This window comes from Abramis brama, assembly GCF_963993115.1.
Source record: "Abramis brama genome assembly, chromosome: 23".
Taxonomy (NCBI): domain Eukaryota; kingdom Metazoa; phylum Chordata; class Actinopteri; order Cypriniformes; family Leuciscidae; genus Abramis; species Abramis brama.
The window spans coordinates 30,617,627-30,640,790 of record NC_139985.1 but is presented as its reverse complement, the minus strand read 5'-3'; the positions used below and the strand labels follow the sequence as shown (position 1 = coordinate 30,640,790).

The 23,164-nt window shown below is 40.2% G+C and overlaps 1 protein-coding gene across 1 annotated transcript in view; it reads left to right on the top strand.

Moving 5' to 3' along the window:
• atg7 (ATG7 autophagy related 7 homolog) overlaps positions 1-23,164 on the top strand; it is a 98,694-nt gene that overhangs the window by 33,848 nt on the left and 41,682 nt on the right. Inside the window, exons 13-18 of the mRNA XM_084100841.1 lie at positions 779-973; positions 2,081-2,234; positions 5,043-5,119; positions 7,109-7,224; positions 8,971-9,046; positions 16,679-16,759. Coding sequence (XP_083956967.1) covers positions 779-973; positions 2,081-2,234; positions 5,043-5,119; positions 7,109-7,224; positions 8,971-9,046; positions 16,679-16,759 — 699 coding nt within the window. The remainder of the gene's footprint in view (positions 1-778; positions 974-2,080; positions 2,235-5,042; positions 5,120-7,108; positions 7,225-8,970; positions 9,047-16,678; positions 16,760-23,164) is intronic.

Sequence of the window (23,164 nt, the reverse complement as noted above, 5' to 3'; positions counted from 1 at the left end):
AATATTAAAGTCTTGCTCTCACTATTACCCGTTTGAATTCAGATTCTGATAATGTATGAACAAAAATCCTTTAGATTTACTGATAGCATTAAAGCTGTGATGTGAGAAGGCAGTAACTCAAGAGTTCACTCACAAACTCTTATTAAATCCCTTAAACTCTTAAAAACAAACCTTATAAAGTTACAATTATATATATATATATACTTTTGAACGGCTATATATATATATATATAGTAGATACTTCATAATGGATGCACCAAAAAATTCTCTCACTATCAGTTTTATTGATAGTGGGTGGAAAAAATCTCTTCCAGGATTTGGTGTTCAAAATCATTTTTACTTAATGCATTGCATGTGATGTTTTAGCTTTTTATTGACTAAGCATTTTGCATGTCATGTGTCATGAATATACAGTAGTCAACATTTGAAGTGGATCAAAATATTGTTCAAAATTCCTGTAGAACTTTGATTAACATGAACTAACCATGAGCAATACATTTGTTACTGTATTTGTTAATCTTTGTTAATGTTAGTTAATAAAAATCCAGCTGTTCATTGTTTATGTCAGTTCACAGTGCATTAACTAATGTTAACAAGATTTTAATAAAGTATTAGTAAATGTTGAAATTAACATTAACAAAGATTAAATGCTGTATAAGTGCAGTTCATCATTATTTCATGCTAACTAATGTAGTAAACTAATGAACCTTATGGTAAAGTGTTATTGAGGTTTTGATCCACTTCAGATGTTGACTACTGTATGATTGGTCCCGTTCAGAACGCAGAGGGCCACAACATGAGCATCCCGATGCCAGGACATCCCGTGAACTTCTCCGAGCTGACGACGGCTCAAGCTCGGCATGATGTGGACCAGCTGGAGAAGCTTATCTCTGAGCACGACGTGGTCTTTCTGTTGATGGACACTCGCGAGAGCCGATGGCTTCCCACAGTCATCGCTGCGAGCCAGAGAAAGGTAGCTTCCCCTCTCCAGTCTTTTATCTTTTATTTATTTATTTGTTTGTTTTCTCCTCCAATGCCTGCCTGCCCTTTTATATAGCATGTTATTGCCACAGTTGTTGGTGTTTGTCTTTATATCTGATTTAAGAACATTTAACCTCAAATAGGATGCTTTTACATTTGCAACGCTTCACAGGACAATATTCATACTGCACATACTGTGTGTATGTTAATTATAAAGGAGTTGTGACTTTGAGTTTAGGTTTGCATGCATAAATCTGAATGCATACTGGTGGATGCATGCATATGATTCAGTGCAAAATATTACCATTCTGACTATACAGATGTAATTTTCCTTAATAAAAAAATAAACCTGTCATGCAATAGAGATTTCTCTTGATTTGAAATATTTTGACCATCTAATGAGTATGTTGTCACTCACCTAGATTAGAATGATGGAAAATTACAATATAAACACTATCCTTCAAAAGTTTTGCGTCAGTAATTTTCTTTTGAAAGAAATGAATACTTTTATTCAGCAAGGACACATTAAATTGTTCAGCAGTGACAGTTAAGACATTTATGATGTTCTAAAGATTCTTTTTCAAATAAATGTTGTTCTTTTGAACATTCTATTCATTAAAGAATTCAGACAAATAAAATGTATGACGGTTTCCACAAAAAATATGAAACTGTTTTCAACACTGATAACAATCATAAATGTTTCTTGAGCAGCAAATCCTCATATTAGAGTGATTTGTGAAGGATCATGTGACACTGAAGACTGGAGTAATGATGATGAACATCAGCTTTGATCACAGGAATAAATTACACTTTACTATATATTCACATTCTGATCAAATCTTGGTGAGAGGAAAACCTTACAAACTTCACACTTTTGAACAGTAGTGTAGGAAAAAAGTAATTGAATTATATTAATAGTTTTCAGTTATTAGGAAAAATAATAGTACAGGTGCTAGCTCCAAAAGTCTGAGAGCAAATCCAAAGTAAAGACCAATTTAAACAGTTTTGGAATTGTTTTGCTTATTTGCTTAAAAGCTTTTGGTTTACTTTAATGATATCCAATCTGTGAAGCTTTTATAATATGTGTGTGTCTCTGCAGTTGATAGTTAACGCTGCGCTGGGATTCGACACGTTTGTGGTGATGAGACACGGCCTAAAGAAACCCAAAGAGCCTCAGTCTGAGGAGTCGAGCCCCATGTCTGCTTCCTCCAGCTCCTCGTGTCCCTCAACGCCAGCATCCACTGTGACTCCAGGTGCGTTACATCATCTGAAAGCTGAATAAATAAGCTTTCCATTGATGTATGGTTTGTTAGGATAGGACAAGATTTGGCCGAGATAAAACTATTGAAGCTTGACAACTTGAAACTATACAACTTGAAAATCTGAACATTAAGAAAATCTCCTTTAAAGTTGTTCATTTATGTTGGCGATTGTGCTGCATTCACTCACAAATAAATGTTTTATATATTTACAGTAGGAAATTTACAAAATATCTTCATGGAACATGATCTTTACTTAATATCCTAATGATTTTTGGCATAAAAGAAAAATCAATCATTTTGAGCCATACAGTGTATTGTTGGCTATTGCCACAAATATACCCTCATTTAGTATGCGCGGTTCTATGAATATGCAAATGAGCCCCGCCTCCACTCACTCACTCAGCTCAGAGATCCACTGGTTGACGATCACACGCTGATCTGATTGGTTACAAGGTAGTTTGTGACGTCAGAAAGCGTGTTTTTGAGACTGTCGATAAACGATAATAACCCTGGTCTACAGTAAACCTCAAATTCAGAATGTCAAAAGTCATCATCGTTAACTTAAGACAGAGATGCATGTGCTCAATAAAAGCCTGAGAATATCATGTAGTTTCAGAACAGAATCATGTTGCGTCGTATTGTGTTTCTGTGTCTCACTGCATGAGAGCCGTGTTTTTAAGACCGTGTCAAGTTACAAAGTTACCAAGACCTCACTCCGTGGATCTCGAACGCAGGAGCACATCTGTGTGAGCGGCTCGGGACTCAGTGTGTGTGGCTGATGTCAGTGAGTGTGTGAAGCGTGTTTTCTGCAGGTGTGACTCATGAAAAATCATGAAGATGCTACTTCAACCTGAATGGGCATGATCATATCCATCAAAACCCTGATTACCTTTGGGTCATGATTACTTGCTTTTTCCATGTTTTTTTATAACATTACCATATTCATTTTACAGCCATTTTTATTAATAGTTCGGTTCAATTAGGTACTGCAGGCAACTAATTAGGTGCATTTATCACATTGTATAGATTCTACATGGTTATGTAATACCTACTCAAAAGAAATCTGCAAAATGTTGAGGATGTTTGTTCATGCCGAGAGCTGTATTTCCAGAGATAATAAATTAAACATGCTAATATGTGTTTTGTAGCAGGCTTGTGTTATAAATGTTAAAAAGGAGGAATGCACGATAAATCGGCCACCATATCGGTATCGGTCGATATATGCTTATTTTTTATGTTATCATTATCGGCTCGAAAAAAAAATTTGGCCGATATATTAATGCTGATAAATAATGTTTAATTTCCTCCAGCTGAGATGCTTCAGATGCGCCTGTTCAACATGATGATTATGAACTGCTTGAAATATGATTGAAATCACTTCAAAAAAGGAAAATACAGTAAAGTGCAGCACAAGTCTGTCATATCGGCTGCATAATATTATAATGAGAACGTCATAATTGTGTGTTTGGGACGTGGATTTTAATGGTGAGACTTTTGTTTTTATAATAAGGCTCTCAAAAATTATATAAAAATTTGGATTTAGATTTATTGGCAAATATATCGGTTATCAGCTTTCAGATATAAAGAATTATCGGCTATCGTATCGGACAAAATTTTCATATCAGTGCATCCCTATTAAAAATGCATCTAAACTTATTATGAATTTATTTTTAGTTACATTTTAATGTTTAGACACTAATGGTAAAAAGTGTTGAAAACACTTTATTTTACAGTGACCATGTTACATATGTTACATGTACTTACCATAGTAATAACAGTAAATTATGCATAATTACATGCAACTAACCCTATTCCAAATCCTGTTGTATGTGTTGTTAAATAATATTCCTCAGTCTTTAAAAGTATAATTATATTGCAACAGAGACTGTACATAAAGTGTAACCAAAGTGTTTTATTACAACTGCCATAGTAAAGCACTGTTCTTTGACTGTGTCTGTCTTGCTCTGTCGGCCTGCAAACAGATCCAATCCTGCAATGTTGATTGAAAATGAATATTTCTTCTATAAATAAAATTAGGGATGCGCCAATATGATTTTTACATATTTATCAGCCGATATCGATAACCGATAATTCTTTATATTTGAAAGCCGATAACCGATATATTGGCTGATAAATCTAAATCTAAATTTTTATATAATTTTTGAGAGCCTGATTACAAAAACAAAAGTCTCAACATTAAAATCCATGACCCAAACACACAATTATAATGATATTCTTAATATAATTTTATGTAGCCGATATGACAGACTTGTGCTGCACTTTACTGTATTTTCCTTTTTTGAAGTGATTTCAATCATATTTCAAGCAGTTCATAATCATCATGTTGAACAGGCGCATCTGAAGCATCTCAGCTGGAGGAAATTATACATTATTTATCGGCGTTAATATATATATTGTCCAAATTTTCTTATTGGGACGATAATGATAACATTAAAAATTAACATATATCAGCCAATACCGATATGGTTGCCGATATATCGTGCATCACTAAATAAAATATAATTAAAATGCAAAACTGTCATCTAATGAGAAAAAGTTCAAACTGACTTCCATCTTCCAGAAAAATTTAAACATTTATTTTGCTTTTGGAGATACACTAATAAGTGCAATATGATACACATGATCACGTTCAAATCTTTTCATTCGCAGGATTGGTTCACAGCATTCACTGATCAAGATTCATAGAATTGCATTGGTCATCTTGTATAGGGATGCTGTATTCTGAGATTCTGAGGTGTTTGCTTGTGATTCTGCTATAAGCATGACTTTAATTCTCAGGAGCGTCTCTGTTCTCCAACATACCCGGACACCGTCTTGGCTGCTACTTCTGTAATGATGTGGTCGCCCCTGGAGACGTGAGTTTTAATCAAGTACTTTCATATCTTTAGTGAAATTAGGTTTTCCTCTGGACACGTATTATATTAAATTCTAGCTCAAACCAGTCAATCATGTGCTAAAGTGCCTTGAATTCAATCGACACTCTTAGCTGTAAATCAAAACCTGAAGCAAAATATGATTGAAAATTATGTTCAAACTGAATAATCCTTTACAAGGGGCTTTCGCACCGGAGGAACCTTTTCATAGTTCCTAGAACTATTGGCGGAAGTACGATTTTAGTTCTAGGAACTCGTTTTAGATTAACTAATTTAGGTCCTACTTCAGAGTCGGTCTAAACCAGCACTATAGGGACTACAGTGACGTTAGTGTTCGCTGATTGGCCGTGAACTGTGCATTAGTGAACTGTTCTCCCCTCATTTCATTAGTGAACTGTTCTCCCCTCATTAGTGAACTCTTCTTCACTTATTAGTGAGCTCTTCTCCCCTCATTAGTGAACTGTTCTCCCCTCATTTCATTAGTGAACTGTTCTCCCCTCATTAGTGAACTCTTCTTCACTTATTAGTGAGCTCTTCTCCCCTCATTAGTGAACTGTTCTCCACTCATTAGTGAACTGTTCTCCACTCATTAGTCAGCTCTTATCCACTCATTAGGGAACTGTTCTCCTCTCATTATTGAGCTCTTCTCCACTCATTGGTGAACTGTTCACCACTCATTAGTGAACTGTTCATTAGTGAACTGTTCTCCCCTCATTAGTGAACTGTTCTCCACTCATTAGTCAGCTCTTATCCACTCATTAGGGAACTGTTCTCCCCTTATTATTGATATATTCTCCCCTCTTTAGTGAGCTCTCATTAGTGAGCTCTTCTCTCCTCATTAGTGAGCTCTTGCCCACTCATTAGTGAACTGTTCTCCCTCATTAATGACCTGTTCTCCCTCATTATTGAGCTCTTCTCCCCTCATTAGTGAACTGTTCTCCACTCATTCGTGAACTGTTCTCCCCTCATTCGTGAACTGTTCTCCACTCATTCGTGAACTGTTCTCCACTCATTAGTGAACTGTTCTCCACTCATTAGTGAACTGTTCTCCACTCATTAGTCAGCTCTTGCCCACTCATTAGTGAACTGTTCTCCCTCATTAATGAACTGTTCTCCCTCATTATTGAGCTCTTCTCCCCTCATTAGTGAACTGTTCTCCACTCATTAGTGAACTGTTCTCCCCTCATTAGTGAACTGTTCTCCACTCATTCGTGAACTGTTCTCCACTCATTAGTGAACTGTTCTCCACTCATTCGTGAACTGTTCTCCACTCATTAGTGAACTGTTCTCCCCTCATTAGTGAACTGTTCTCCACTCATTAGTGAACTGTTCTCCACTCATTAGTCAGCTCTTGCCCACTCATTAGTGAACTGTTCTCCCTCATTAATGAACTGTTCTCCCTCATTATTGAGCTCTTCTCCCCTCATTAGTGAACTGTTCTCCCCTCATTAGTGAACTGTTCTCCCCTCATTCGTGAACTGTTCTCCCCTCATTAGTGAACTGTTCTCCACTCATTAGTGAACTGTTCTCCACTCATTAGTCAGCTCTTGCCCACTCATTAGTGAACTGTTCTCCCTCATTAATGAACTGTTCTCCCTCATTATTGAGCTCTTCTCCCCTCATTAGTGAACTGTTCTCCCCTCATTAGTGAACTGTTCTCCCCTCATTAGTGAACTGTTCTCCCCTCATTGAGATATTCCCCCCTCATTAGTGAGCTCTTCTCCCCTCATTAGTGAACTGTTCTCCCCTCATTAGTGAACTGTTCTCCCCTCATTAGTGAACTGTTCTCCCCTCATTCGTGAACTGTTCTCCCCTCATTGAGATATTCCCCCCTCATTAGTGAGCTCTTCTCCCCTCATTAGTGAACTGTTCTCCCTCATTAGTAAGCTCTTCTCCCCTCATTAGTGAATTGTTCTCCCTCATTATTGAGCTCTTCTCCACTCATTAGTAAAACTGTTCTCCCCTCATTAGTCCACCAGAGACAGGACTCTAGACCAGCAGTGCACAGTGAGCCGTCCGGGTCTGGCCATGATTGCTGGAGCTCTTGCTGTGGAGCTGATGGTGTCTGTTCTCCAGCACCCAGAGGGGTACGTGCCATTCATTCACTTCAACACAACACAACACTACTGAAATCAAGTCTGTCTTCTGATGCATTGTTGAAAAATCATGAAGAATGCCTGACTGAAGCAGTTTTAACATTTAATAACTTTAGAGCTAGCCATTTTTGAGATAAAAAGTCGCAATTATCTATTAAAATGTTTTATTCTGTGTCAGAAACAAGCTTCCACAGGTTTTCCTGCTTGAATGTTGATTATTCTCCTCATATTCTCCATTGTTGCGGCTCCTCTCTTCCCAGTCTGTCAGTAACGCTCTGTTTACTTCCTGTCTCTATGAAGCCCCTCCTTCTGAAAAGCACACTGTGCTCTTATTGGTCGGCTGGGAGCAGTGCATTGTGATTGGTCGAGCACTTCGAGTGTGTTTGGGGGAATGTGACCTTCTTTAGCTACCATTTATTTACCATGTCATATCTGAAGTGCAGAAAAAGCCTGTATATTGCTTTTTATGTATTTCCAGATGAATGAGGGTATAGAAAGCTTTCATTCATGTTTACTATTCAAGGAAGACTTTAAAAAGCAGGGGCCGTTCCTCTCAGTGCTCGAGATAGTGCTGGCATCCAGTCGGTCTCTCTTCAGGTGCATTACGCTGTTATAGAGCCGGGATAAAAGCCTTCAGATGATACGAAACCCTCGTATGAGAAGAGATCCACTACTGCTGTCAGCTGCTGTGTTACAGGAGAACTTCCACTTCAGAAACCACAATAAAGTCAGAGAGTATTAATCATTTGGGGGATTTTAAAATACATTTTCCTATCCAGTAAATTTAATATGCGCTGTGGCGCAGCGGGGCACTCTGATGGTTCTGATCTTTCATCTGAGGCTACGTCTACATTCATCCGAATACATTTGAAAACGGCGTTTTCGTTTAGAAACGCTCTCCGTCCACACTAGCGTTTTCAGGCGTTTCAGTGCGGATGAGAAACTTTTAAAAAAACGCCTGAAAATGCTAATTTCCCCTTTACTGCGCATGCGTAAACCCTCACTAAAGCTCACTGAGACGATACGGAGAAATAAATAATAAAGTTATCGCTCAATTCTTCAGACAGGATCATTTTATTGAGCAGAATATCTCCTCATTCCCTGATGGTCCAGGTCGCTCTCACTCACTATTATATGTTTGGTCTAAAACGCTAAAACTGCTCATGTTTCACCGCAGGACAGCAGATGTGAGTGTGTTCTGTCATCTCTGCAGGACTGTGATATGAAGAGTGTGTGAAGTCACATATTTCAGCAACAGTGTGAGAGTGAATAGCAGATAACAGGCGCAATACCGCTATAAACATCAATATCTATTGGTACAACATGTGTCACATGACTAAACTTACGTCATCGTTCTCACGGTCCACACTACAACGAGAAAACACCGTTTTCAAATTTATCCACTTTGGAGAGAGTTTTCAAAAAGGTTTATTTTCATTAATAAAATGTGACCAATTAATAAAAAGAATTACACATTTTGTTACACATGCGTCGTCTTTCTCGACTGTATAAGTTTACGGTAGAGGCATAACAGAGAGTGTCTGCTAGGATACGGACATGTTGACATCATTTCTGTGTGAATTTGTCCATTCAAGCACAAGACTTGAAAGAGGACTCAATATTTGCGCGGTGTCTGAGAGGTGTGAGCGCTTCGGATGAGTGCACACACACACACACACACACACACACACACACACACTGAGAGTCTCTAAGCATAACCCTGTGTTTCTCTGCCAGAGGTTACGCAGTGGCCAGTAGCAGTGATGACCGGATGAATGAACCGCCAACATCACTGGGTCTCGTCCCACATCAGGTCAGTTATGAATATATATATTATTATATACATATATATTTATATGAAAATTTTGGCCGATACCGATAATTATTTTTATCTGAAAGCCAATAACCGATATATTGGCTGATAAATCTAAATCCAAGTTTTTATATTATTTTTGAGAGCCTGATTACAAAAACAAAAGTCTCACCATTAAAATACATGACCCAAACACACAATTATGATGTTTATAATTTTATGCAGCCGATATGACAGACTTGTGCTGCACTTTACTGTATTTTCCTTTTTTGAAGTGATTCCAATCATATTTCAAGCAGTTCATAATCATCATGTTGAACAGTCGCATCTGAAGCGTCTCAGCTGGAGGAAATTATACATTATTTATCAGCTTTAATATATCAGACAGATTTTATTATTGGGGCGATAATGATAACATTAAAAATGAACATTTATCGACCGATACCGATATTTTGTGCATCCCAATTCTAATAATGAACTTTATTATTATACAAATACCCTGCTGAATCACGAATCACGGATCACGATCACAATCTTATCACAGTTATTTTTCATATTGGATTTTAAGGGTATTTTGCAAGTCACTGATTAGCACAGACAAACTCATTTACATATTTTAAAATGTAACCTCACAAGGTAACAAAAGATCAAAATATGTGTAAAAATGTCACGTTTAGTAGGACAAATACAATATAAGATACAACTTAAACAATTAAAGACAAATAAAGAAAATTAAAGTGAAATTGTCTTTGAATGTTATAGTTTAGATTAAACTCACGAGACTTGTTAGCATAGACTGCGTTGCTGGTGTTTATTGTGGGATTGAGGGTTGTGTAGAAATGTCGTCATTTACACCATGTTTTGGGTGTGAATCATAGACTGTAAAAAAATATGGACAAAGCGTCTGTGACGTCACCCATAGACTTCCTGAAGAACGGTTTTGAAGCCGTTTATGGGGGGTATGGGCGGCGCCATCTTGGAAAATCTTGGGAAATCTTAACCCCGCCCCCCTTCTGGCCAATCCATATATGGGTAAAGGACGCAGCGCGCGTCACTCAGCTCGCTCTGCTACTCCGGTTATCTCTGTGTATTTTAGGCAACGAAATATGTTATAAAACACCATACTAACTCTTTTCGTTTTCATTTAAAGAAATCTTAAACATTATAGCCACACAAATGTGGTTCAGGCAACGCGTATTGATTATATTCACTGCATATAACGTTTGCCTATTTATAACAAAACGAAATATAAAACACAAACCTGCCTCTTTTCGTTTTAAATATAATATAAAAATATTAAACATTTTAATATGGTCCAGGCAATATGTGCATTTGTACTAAACAACAGTACAGATCATCTTCGTTGTATTAAAATTTAAAATGACAAAACTCAACCCAGTCTCTTTTTGTTAAATTTCACTTTTATCAATATTAACCATTATAAAAGTATAAGTAAAAGGTACAAGAAGATATACAAATAAAGCAAACAATTCAGTCAAACATACAAAGTCAGCGCTCTAGTCTAACCATACAACGGTAAAGTTAAATAGCTTATAAAGTTATGAAACTTCCCCTCAGCCAAAACGATTGGCCAGGGAACAAATTATAGATTCACGAGACCAAAAATCGCCCGTTAGATATAGACAAGACGAATTATATCTCATGTTTAACCACTACAGAGACGCCAGAGTCAGCGGCAAACGCCAGAACGACTAGCCGAGGAAAGGCTGCTCCAGGCGGGGTACATGACGCCGAGCGCCCGGTCATCGCTGGATCAACTGGATAAAATTTTCATAAATCTTTAAATAAACCACAGATTTGAGCTTTAAACAACTACATTCTCGCCTGAAAAACTCTTAAAACTACATTTCATGATACAGAAACAGTAGTATTATATTTCAACTGTGTTAAAAAATGGCGCTTCTTATGTTGTCATTCTCCGTGGCGCAGCCTATGCTCGTTATCAGCTGTCAATCAAGCTGTCAATCAAAGTTAACCACGCCCTTATTTGTCATAAATCTAAATAGGATCTAAAGTAACGAGTTAGAAAAAAATTCACCCCCCTCACAGTTGTCAGGCACTCGGAACCTATCGAAAAATACAATAAAAGTCCATGGGACCAACCTGTAAAAGCATGAATTTATGCTGTGAAAACGGACATTTTAACATGGGGTCTGTGGACATTTGCTCCCTTTTGGGACCTCCCTCTAGCGGAGTTTCGATGTATTGCAGTTTTTCGCACTTCCGGGTAGGCTTCATTTTTCAGATTAGAATGTTGCCGCTTGGTGTGAGTCGATGCAAACGCGGGTCGGTTCTGCCGTGTTCCTCACGATCGTCTCCTGTGTCTCTGGATTGCCATTGAAGAATGAAATTGCACATTGACAGCCGCAAATCCGCGGGCTAATCCTCCACGAGAGTGTTTGGAGGCTCGTGCTGAAGTGATGGCCTTATCTTTGCACGCTTGGGGACGTTCGCCAGCTTTACGAGTCTCTGGAGTCAGAGCGAATGAGGAGAAGCAGGGAAGGTTATATTGGGGATGAAGAGAAAGTGTTCGTACTCCTCAACTCTGAATGGCCTCATTTTCATCGTGTGAAGATTCAGCATGACGTCACTTTTCACACGCATGAACAGTGTTTTATATTGTACATGACTATTTCTCTGAGCCTTTGAATGAACATCGAACACGCATGAAAAAAGGAGATATTTAGTAGAATGTTCACACTGCTCTTTTCCATGCAATGATAGTGGATGGGGATCAGGGGTATTATAGTTAATCATACTGGACTGGGGTAGTCGAGCTCCAGAAATGATTTCTGAAGTAATTTGTAGCTTTTTTTGTCATTATTTGCTTCTCTTTTCCCATGTCAGATCTCATTCACTTTCACACATTGTGTGTCACACCAAATACATTTATAGCGAGTTCCTTTCTTGGGTTCAATCCTCAGGGATGGAATGCATCTGATCTACATCATGAATGTAATGTAATGCCACTTTGGCTGAAAGCATCTGTCAACCTTTACTCATTTTATTCCAAACTTGTATGATCTTCTTCCTTGTGTCGGAACATAAAATAAGTTATTTTGAGAATGGATGATGACATCATGATTTGGGTGAATTGTCCCTTTAAGACTTTAGTATTTAAATGAGCTCTGATGTGATTGGCCAAACTCTGTGTGGGTGTAAATCACTGGGAGGAGCCAAGCTGCTGAATACTGAAGAGTTGCAGATGAGGTCATATGTTAATGAGCTCATGGTTGTGATGTCATAACCATGATTTTTGCCGTTTAGTAAAAAATAAAAAAAAATAAAAAATTGGTGTGTATGACGGAGGCAGATTTGATGTTATGGTTTGGATTAATAAAGAACTGATTCTGATTCCACATAACAATTCCAATTCCCCCTTTTCCCCTAATTATATGCTGTTAATAAATCTTTCTCACTCAAAAACAAGTTATGGTGAGTCTACAAATTCAGTGCAAATATCTAAACATTCTTAAATCAAGATACATTCACTGAAGAAGCAAACCGTCTGAAGATATTAAAACTTGTTCACTGAAAAAACTGATCAAAATCAAGCGAGTTTTTGCTTAAAATAATAATAAATATCTGCCAATGAGGTCAGTGTTGATTTTTCTGACCCCATTGGCAAATATTTGATCTTATTTTAAGCATAAATGCACTTCAGTCATTGTTCTTCTCCAGTAAATGTATCTTGATTTAAGAATGATTAGATATTTGTGCTGAAAAACAAGACAGAAACACTATTCCTGTTCCTCAAGGATACCGAAACATAGTGCAAATGATCCCGTTTTTCTCATGGAGTGCATGTGTCAAAAAGATGATTTGGAATATATTTTACTAGAAGATACTATTTCAGTCTTACTATTGAAAATCTCATGTTTAAGTCAATGTCTATTTCATTGCAAGTATTTCTTAAGCTTCTTAAATTATTTAAGTTCTACACCATTTTTTTCAGTGTATGATTTTATTTTTATAGGACACCATGGAAAAGCACCAACATATATTTCGCTGTGCTTGCGTGCACTTGCATTTATGATACATTTTACATGCAGTTGTTTTTATTGTTGCTTCTTCCAATTTTACAGTCTCGCTATAATTCATAAAGTGGCACAGCAGGACCCCCTGCCTGTGTGCTGAATCTTAGCAACACACACACACACACACACACACACACACACACACACACACACACACACACACACACACACACACACACACACAGGGGGCTAATGACGCAGCTACAGACGTCAAAGAGCCGCTCTCCGGGTTATGAGCTCCACTAGCATGAATATTCCCTCCTCAAGAACCCATAATTTATATGCGACTCCTAACGAATAATGTGATTAATCAGGAAAGCTCTCTTGACCGTGACTCAATATCATCACAAGACCAGACGCTGGTGAACCGGACACAAGCCACGACTGGGTCATTATAATCCCTGACCTCAGAAATCAATCTGGATGGGATGTAGTGTGATGAGGATTTTTGCATTAATGTTGCATGAGAACATTGGGAAGTGGGAAGCGTCTCATAGGCTCACACTGACCCCTGCTGGCCGTCACAGGAACTGCAGCGGAGGCTTTAGATTTGGTTAATAACCAGTGATCGTCTAGTGAGCACATGTGTGTTTGAGAGGAGAGCTTGTGTGTCTCAGGACTGTGTGTGTGATGAAGCTCTGACAAGCAACAGGACATGATTATTGATCGTTTGGTTTCTATTTCACTGGTGTTGTGTTGGGAAGCTCCACTCACGCTCCACAGACTCGTTTAGAAGTTTGGTGTCAGTACAGTTGTGTTTTTATTTTATTAATCAAAGATGCATTGAATTTATCAAAAGTGACAGGAAAGGCATTTAAAATGGTTTCCATGTTTCCACAAAAATATGAACTGTTTTCAACATAAATGTTTCTTGATCATCAAATCCTCATATTAGAGTGATTTGTGAAGGATCATGTGACACTGAAGACTGGAGTAATGATGCTGAACATTCAGCTTTGATCACAGGAATAAATTACACTTTACTATATATTCACAGAGAAAACAGATGATTTACACTGGAATAATATTTCACTGTTTTTCTGATCTAATAAATATGAAGCTTGTTTCCACCACAGAATAAAATTTTTAAAAGATAATGGCTACTTTATATCTCCCATTTCTGATTTTATAACACAATTGCGACTTTATATAGATGCAAACTTTCAATTGTGAGGAAAAAAAGTCAAAATTGCGTGAAATAAAGTCAAAATTGTGAGATAAAAAGTCGCAATTACCTTTTTTTATTTTTTATTCTGTGGCAGAAAGAGATAAATGCAGCATTGCTGAGCAGAACACACTCTTTCTTAAACATTAAAACATCTTTCCGACCCAAAACCTTGAACGGTAGTGTGTTTTGAACCTCAAATAACTTCCCTTTTTTCTTTTCCTTCAAACCAGATGATTAATAGCTGAACATATATATTGTGGCCACAACAAACATGATTCGGATGCATAAACAGCATTTTAAAATGCATGCATTTAATTGCATTAATAACAAGAAAAGTGTCACCTGGAAACAAATGCCTGGTCTTCATTTTAGTGGATGTATGGAGTCGGTTCTCCTCACAAACTGACAACATCATCCACTAACCACAGTCAAACAAAGTCTTTTCAGTCAAAGCCCTTTTTTATGTTTTGATTGTAAAGTATGCATCTTTCTTTACAGTAAATGACTCTTGCTTTCATATTTTGTTGCGATGACATTCAGATGTTTAATATGGTTGATCTCGTGCTCAAACTTCATTTCCCTGATATTTCTTCCCTCCAATTTGATTTAAAACGTAATTAGATTTGAACAGAAAGTCATTGGAGGCATTTCTAAATATGAATCCGACTTATTTTGTGGATTTGAATGTGGATTTACATCAAAGTGTCTTGAGCTGGAGCGCATGGAATCATGGGTAATGCGTAATGTAAATTCCTCGTAATCTTCCCACCGATGCCTCGACCGCTCTTATCTTTTCCTCCAGCTCTTTCTTTAATTTGCTTTCAATTAAGATAGTAACTCTCGAGTCTGTGTGAGGAGATATATCATACGTCACAAGAAATCATTGAGCTTTCATACGGAAACCACCAATAATCATGTACATTTACTTGCAGAAAGGGTTTATACAAGTATATAGTATAGTAAAAATATATAGTATAGTAAAAAAAAAAAAAAAAATTGTATAGTAAACAAATAAAATATATGGTAAAAAACAAACAAGTAAAATAAATAACCTATATAAATAATAAAGAAAATAAATTGTATATAATACATACCTATAAATTATATGAGATTATATAGATTTATTATATTAAATAAACACACACTCATATGCACGAAAATATAGCATAGTAAAATAAATATGTAAAACAAATAAAATCCTAAAGTTTTTATAATAAATATGTATATATTCAATAAATATGATAAATATAATGGAAATTAATTTAAAACACAGATCAATTATATAGTATTATATAGGATATTTAAAATGCAACAGTATTATATAGGATGAGAAAGGATTGGTTGAATAGAATTGCATTATAAATATACTTTATTCTCATGAAAGTACATGAGATAAACCATATATTGTCACAGTAAGACGTTTTATACTTATACTGGGCTACAACTGTTTCTTGATTGGAAAGTGTGTGTCGGACATGACAGTTTATTTCGTTTTGATTTAAGGAATGATTTTGTTTTTATAATGATATATTTAAAGAGGAAACTCGCCTGTCCATGATTAACTCTGGGTCACAGGATTAGTTTCGGGTTGACAAAACCAAACCAGTCTAACCAGGCTTCGTTGGTACCATGATCATCAGCTCTCTCTGCCAACTCAGGCTTTATACTGAGTTTAGGAGTTTAGTGTGACATCAGCAGCGAACAGCCAATCACAGGCTGAGATTCACTTCTCTCTTCTGCAGGATATTACGAGATTACAAAAAAAATTAAGAATTTAAACAGATTTACACAGCAAGAAGAAAATAACTGTCTATGAAAGAGGACAACTAAAAGAAAGTCTTGCTGTATCAGTGCAAGTAAAAGTTGTGAAGTTAGTTTGATAAATGTATAGAGAGAATTGAACATAAGCTCACATGTAGTCATTTTATAGCTTTATCTGTTAATTCTAAAGTGTATTTATATTACCTTTATGTATTTATTCATTTAAACTGTGTGTAATAATAATTGGTAAGCTAAAATTGCACGTGTGATCGATTAACGGTATAATAATTACATAAATATTATCTAAATCATACAAAATTATTATTCTAAATAAGCATTACTAAAAGCCAGAGGATTTTGTCTTTAAAAATCATTTGCTGTGTAGTGACCTTTAATCTGGAGTAGAAACAGGAGTTTGGTTGGTTTAGGGTTATTTACTTGTAATTCTGCAAAATTTACTGTTATTAGTATAGTAAGTACATGTAGTAACGTGCAACTACGTCACTTAAAAATAAAGTGTTACCTTTGATTTTTAAATCATTACTTCCTGCTGTTTTTACTTACACACACCAGGTGGCGCTAGAGAGTGAGGAATATTTTCTTTACTGATTATGTGTTGCTTAAAAACATTTGTTGTCCTTCCAGATTCGAGGATTCCTGGCAAGATTTGACAACGTCCTTCCTGCAAGTTTGGCGTTTGACAAATGCACCGCATGCTCACCAGTAGTAAGTGACCCGTTTACATGCTTTATTAAAATTACACTTTATTAAAAGTGTCACTCAGTGCCAGAGTCAAGCATTGACTAAAAACCAGGTTTTGTTATTATAATGCAATAATTTATCATCAAATACTATGCTTGTGTAAGGAGAGTCTAATGGTATCTCAGGCATGCTTGTCCTGCAGATATTTGAAGTATCCGTAGATGATGTGTGTGTGTGTGTGTGTGTGTGTGTGTGTGTGTGTGTGTGTTAGAGAGGCCATGTGTGTTAAATTAAGCTTCTTGTTGATGTCACAGTCGCATGCGAGTAATTAGGGCTGAATTGAAGTGTTTTTTCCCAGCGGTCACGCTGTTGTCGACGGGTTCGCGTCTCATAAATCTCTTCTGCATGTGTGGATGTGGTTTTTCACTCGCCCTCGCTCTTATTTAGTGTTTTCGGAGCCACTCCTTCCTCCCAAACACACACTGGTACGTGAATACAGTGAGTCTGAAGCCGTAACTCTTCCCTTCCCCCTCTTCACTCACTTTCTCCCAAGTTCTCTCTCTCGCTCTTGCTCTCTTTCTATTTTCTTTGCACTGTAAAGACATAAAAAGCCTCATAAAATGTCTCAGATCTTTAACTTTGATGCAAAACTGTGTGAGGTCAGTGTCGAGGGGTTCCTATCCATGTCTTTTACAGAAATAGTTTACCTAAAAATATACATTTCAGTGTTAAGACACTAAGGTTGGTCAATTATTTTAAACTCGTTTCTTTAAACTTCCAAATAAAACGTTTTCTGTAGTGAACAGAAGTAAAGGCCATTTAATTCAAACACTACCTAAATCCATGAGCTCTGAATAGACCTGCATGAAACATCTTTAGTATTAGTTTCCGGTGATTTTGATGTGATTTAGTTATTTGATAGATAGATAGACATGGATGGATGGACGGATTGGTGGATGGATTGGATGGATGGAACGAACAAACTACCCCTGAAAAAAAAAACACACACCATAATCCCCCCTCCACCAAACTTGGCACAATGTAGTCAGGCAAGTAAAGTTCTCCTGGAAACTGCCAAACCCAGACTCATTCATCGGATTGCCAGACAGAATTCGTGATTTGTCACTCCAGAGAACATGTCTCCACTGCTCTAGAGTGCTTTACAGCCCTGCACCCCACGCTTTACAGCCCTGCACCCCACGCTTTACAGCCCTGCACCCCACGCTTTACACCACTGCACCCCACGCTTTACACCACTGCACCCCACGCTTTACACCACTGCACCCCACGCTTTACACCACTGCACCCCACGCTTTACACCACTGCACCCCACGCTTTACACCACTGCACCTCACGCTTTACACCACTGCACCCCACGCTTTACACCACTGCACCCCACGCTTTACACCACTGCATCCCACGCTTTACAGCCCTGCACCCCACGCTTTACACCACTGCACCCCACGCTTTACACCACTGCACCCCACGCTTTACACCACTGCACCCCACGCTTTACACCACTGCACCTCACGCTTTACACCACTGCACCCCACGCTTTACACCACTGCACCCCACGCTTTACACCACTGCACCCCACGCTTTACACCACTGCACCCCACGCTTTACACCACTGCACCCCACGCTTTACACCACTGCACCCCACGCTTTACACCACTGCACCCCACGCTTTACACCACTGCACCCCACGCTTTACACCACTGCACCTCACGCTTTACACCACTGCACCCCACGCTTTACACCACTGCACCCCACGCTTTACACCACTGCACCCCACGCTTTACACCACTGCACCTCACGCTTTACACCACTGCACCCCACGCTTTACACCACTGCACCTCACGCTTTACACAACTGCACCTCACGCTTTACACCACTGCACCTCACGCTTTACACAACTGCACCTCACGCTTTACAGCCCTGCATACCACGCTTTACACCACTGCACCTCACGCTTTACACAACTGCACCTCACGCTTTACACCACTGCACCTCACGCTTTACACCACTGCACCTCACGCTTTACACCACTGCACCCCACGCTTTACACCACTGCACCCCACGCTTTACAGCCCTGCATACCACGCTTTACACCACTGCACCCCACGCTTTACAGCCCTGCACCCCACGCTTTACACCACTGCACCCCACGCTTTACACCACTGCACCCCACGCTTGACACCACTGCACCCCACGCTTTACACCACTGCACCCCACGCTTTACAGCCCTGCACCCCACGCTTTACACCACTGCATCCCACGCTTTACACCACTGCACCTCACGCTTTACAGCCCTGCATACCACGCTTTACACCACTGCACCTCACGCTTTACACAACTGCACCTCACGCTTTACACCACTGCACCTCACGCTTTACACCACTGCACCTCACGCTTTACACCACTGCATACCACGCTTTACACCACTGCACCCCACGCTTTACACCACTGCACCCCACGCTTTACACCACTGCACCTCACGCTTTACACCACTGCACCCCACGCTTTACACCACTGCACCTCACGCTTTACAGCCCTGCACCTCACGCTTTACACCACTGCACCCCACGCTTTACACCACTGCACCTCACGCTTTACAGCCCTGCACCTCACGCTTTACACCACTGCACCCCACGCTTTACACCACTGCACCCCACGCTTTACAGCCCTGCACCTCACGCTTTACACAACTGCATCCCACGCTTTACAGCCCTGCACCCCACGCTTTACACCACTGCACCTCACGCTTTACACCACTGCACCCCACGCTTTACACCACTGCACCCCACGCTTTACACCACTGCACCTCACGCTTTACACCACTGCACCTCACGCTTTACACCACTGCATCCCACGCTTTACAGCCCTGCACCTCACGCTTTACACCACTGCACCCCACACTTTACACCACTGCACCTCACGCTTTACACCACTGCACCCCACGCTTTACACCACTGCATCCCACGCTTTACAGCCCTGCATACCACGCTTTACACCACTGCACCTCACGCTTTACACCACTGCACCCCACGCTTTACACCACTGCATCCCACGCTTTACAGCCCTGCATACCACGCTTTACACCACTGCACCCCACGCTTTACACCACTGCACCCCACGCTTTACAGCCCTGCACCTCACGCTTTACACAACTGCATCCCACGCTTTACAGCCCTGCACCCCACGCTTTACACCACTGCACCTCACGCTTTACAGCCCTGCACCTCACGCTTTACACCACTGCACCCCACGCTTTACACCACTGCACCTCACGCTTTACACCACTGCACCCCACGCTTTACACCACTGCATCCCACGCTTTACAGCCCTGCATACCACGCTTTACACCACTGCACCTCACGCTTTACACCACTGCACCCCACGCTTTACACCACTGCATCCCACGCTTTACAGCCCTGCATACCACGCTTTACGCCACTGCATCCCACGCTTTACAGCCCTGCATACCACGCTTTACACCACTGCACCTCACGCTTTACACCACTGCACCTCACGCTTTACACCACTGCACCCCACGCTTTACACCACTGCATCCCACGCTTTACAGCCCTGCATACCACGCTTTACGCCACTGCATCCCACGCTTTACAGCCCTGCATACCACGCTTTACACCACTGCACCTCACGCTTTACAGCCCTGCATACCACGCTTTACAGCCCTGCATACCACGCTTTACACCACTGCATCCCACGCTTTACAGCCCTGCATACCACGCTTTACGCCACTGCATCCCACGCTTTACAGCCCTGCATACCACGCTTTACACCACTGCACCTCACGCTTTACACCACTGCACCTCACGCTTTACAGCCCTGCATCCCACGCTTTACACCACTGCATCTTACGCTTTACACCACTGCATCTTACGCTTTACACCACTGCATCTTACGCTTTACACCACTGCATCCATCTCTTTACACCACTGCATCCCTCGCTTTACACCACTGCATCCCACGCTTTACACCACTGCATCCCACACTTTACACCACTGCATCCATCTCTTTACACCACTGCATCCATCTCTTTACACACTGCATCCCTTTCTTTACACCACTGCATCCCATGCTTTACACCACTGCATCCCACGCTTTACACCATTGCATCCCTCTCTTTACTCCACTGCATCCCACGTTTTACACCACTGCATCCCTCTCTTTACTCCACTTCATCCCACGCTTTACACCACTGCACCCCACGCTTTACACCACTGCATCCCTCTCTTTACACCACTGCACCCCACGCTTTACACCACTGCATCCCTCTCTTTACACCACTGCATCCACGCTTTTCACCACTGCATCCATCTCTTTACACCACTGTATCCCACAATTTACACCACTGCATTACACCACTGCATCCCACGCTTTACACCACTGCATCCCACGCTTTACACCACTGCATCCCACGCTTTACACCACTGCACACCACGCTTTACACCACTGCACACCACACTTTACACCACTGCATCCCACGCTTTACACCACTGCATCCCTCTTTTTACACCACTGCATCCCAAGCCTTACACCACTTCATCCCACACTTTACATTGCACTTTGTGATGTAAGGCTTGGATGCAGCTGCTCGGCCATGGAAACCCGTTCCATGAAGCTCTACGCACTATTCTTGAGCTAATCTGAAGGCCACACGAAGTTTGGAGGTCTGTAGCTATTGACTCTGCAGAAAGTTGGCGACCTGCGCACTGTGAGCCTTAGCATGCGCTGACCCGCTCTGTGATTTTACTTGACCTTCCACTTCGGGGCTGAGTTACTGTTGTTCCCCATTGCTTCCACTTTGTTATAATACCACTAATAGTTGGCTGTGGAATATTTATTAGTGAGGAAATTTCATGAATGGACTTATTGCACAGGTGGCAACCGCTCACGGTCCCACGCTTGAGTTCACTGAGCTCCTGAGAGCGACCCAATCTTTCACAGATGTTTGTAGAAGCATCTGCATGCCTAGGTGCTTGATTTTATGCAACTTTGGTCATTAAGGGGATTAGAACACCTGATTTTAATGATTTGGAGGGGTGTCCCAATACTTTTGGCAATTTGGTGTGGATGGATGGATGGATGTATGGATGGATAGAATAGACAACAGGAAGTGTTGAATGTGTTGATTAATGGTGTGTGTCTTATATAAGCTCTAGTAACAGTAGCTGAGCTGAAATAAGAGCCAGTCATGTGTCAGTGATGTTAGCGGTGTTGCTCTCCATCAGCTGTGTGCGTGTGTGTGTGTTTGAGTGTGAAACCATGGAAACAAACACTCCAGCCGTCCACAGACAAACACTTGTAAATTTAGAGACGTTGTGTTTCATCCGTAATGAAGACAGACTGAAACAATGTCCCTTTGAAATAAAACACTCCAGCACTTGTGAGGACTTTACACTCACTCACTCACTCACTCACTCACTCACTCATTCACACACACACACACACACACACACACACACACGTGAGGACTTTACACCTCCAGAAGATGCTGTGAAACACAAATCACATGATTCATTCAGCACACCCAAACATCTTACATCTATACTTTGACATTACAAAACATTAACAGTGGTGTTTACTATGTTATGTTAACAAGCTTCACTATTATTTAAAGAGGAGCTGTTGTGCTATTTCTCATGTTCATCTGTGTTTAGTGTGTAATGTTGCTGTTTGATCATGAAAAAGCTCCAGTTCTTCTCAGTGTCAGTGTTTCTGAACTCCTGAAACGCCTCCATTGTAGTCTTGAGTTTCTTTCGGGAACGAACGCGTCACAATATTCCTCATTATAATAATTCATACGCAGAATAAAGGGGCGGGGCCTGGTTGAGTTAGTTAGTAGTGTTGTTAAACTGGCGGTTATGGTAAGGGGCGGGACATTTCCCAAACACACTCAAAGCGCTCGACCAATCACAACACACTGCTCCAGCTGACCAATCAGAGCACAGTGTGCTTTTCAGAAGGAGGGGCTTCATAGAGACAGGAAGTAAACAGAGCGTTACTGACAGACTGGGAAGAGAGGAGCCGCAACAATGGAGAATATGAGGAAAATAATCAACATTCATGCAGGAAAACCTGTTCTAGTAGCAAAAGTCCCTGAAGACTCGCATCTTCAGTTTTCTGTATAGTTTCATTGAAGTTAAAGGCTATTTTTACCCAGCGCTGAACTCAAACTACTGGCAGACGTGAGTTAAATGATCTGAGGTTTTTATCAGCATGGAGGAAAAACCTCCACCATCTCTTCAAACAATTACAGGGGAAGTTACAAGAAGGAGAGAGAGAGAGAGAGAGAGAGAGAGAGAGAGAGAGGGAGAGAGGGAGAGAGAGAGAGAGAGAGAGAGAGAGCTGTATGTAAACCAGATGTGCTGCTCGCCCTCTCTCACACACACACACTCTCTC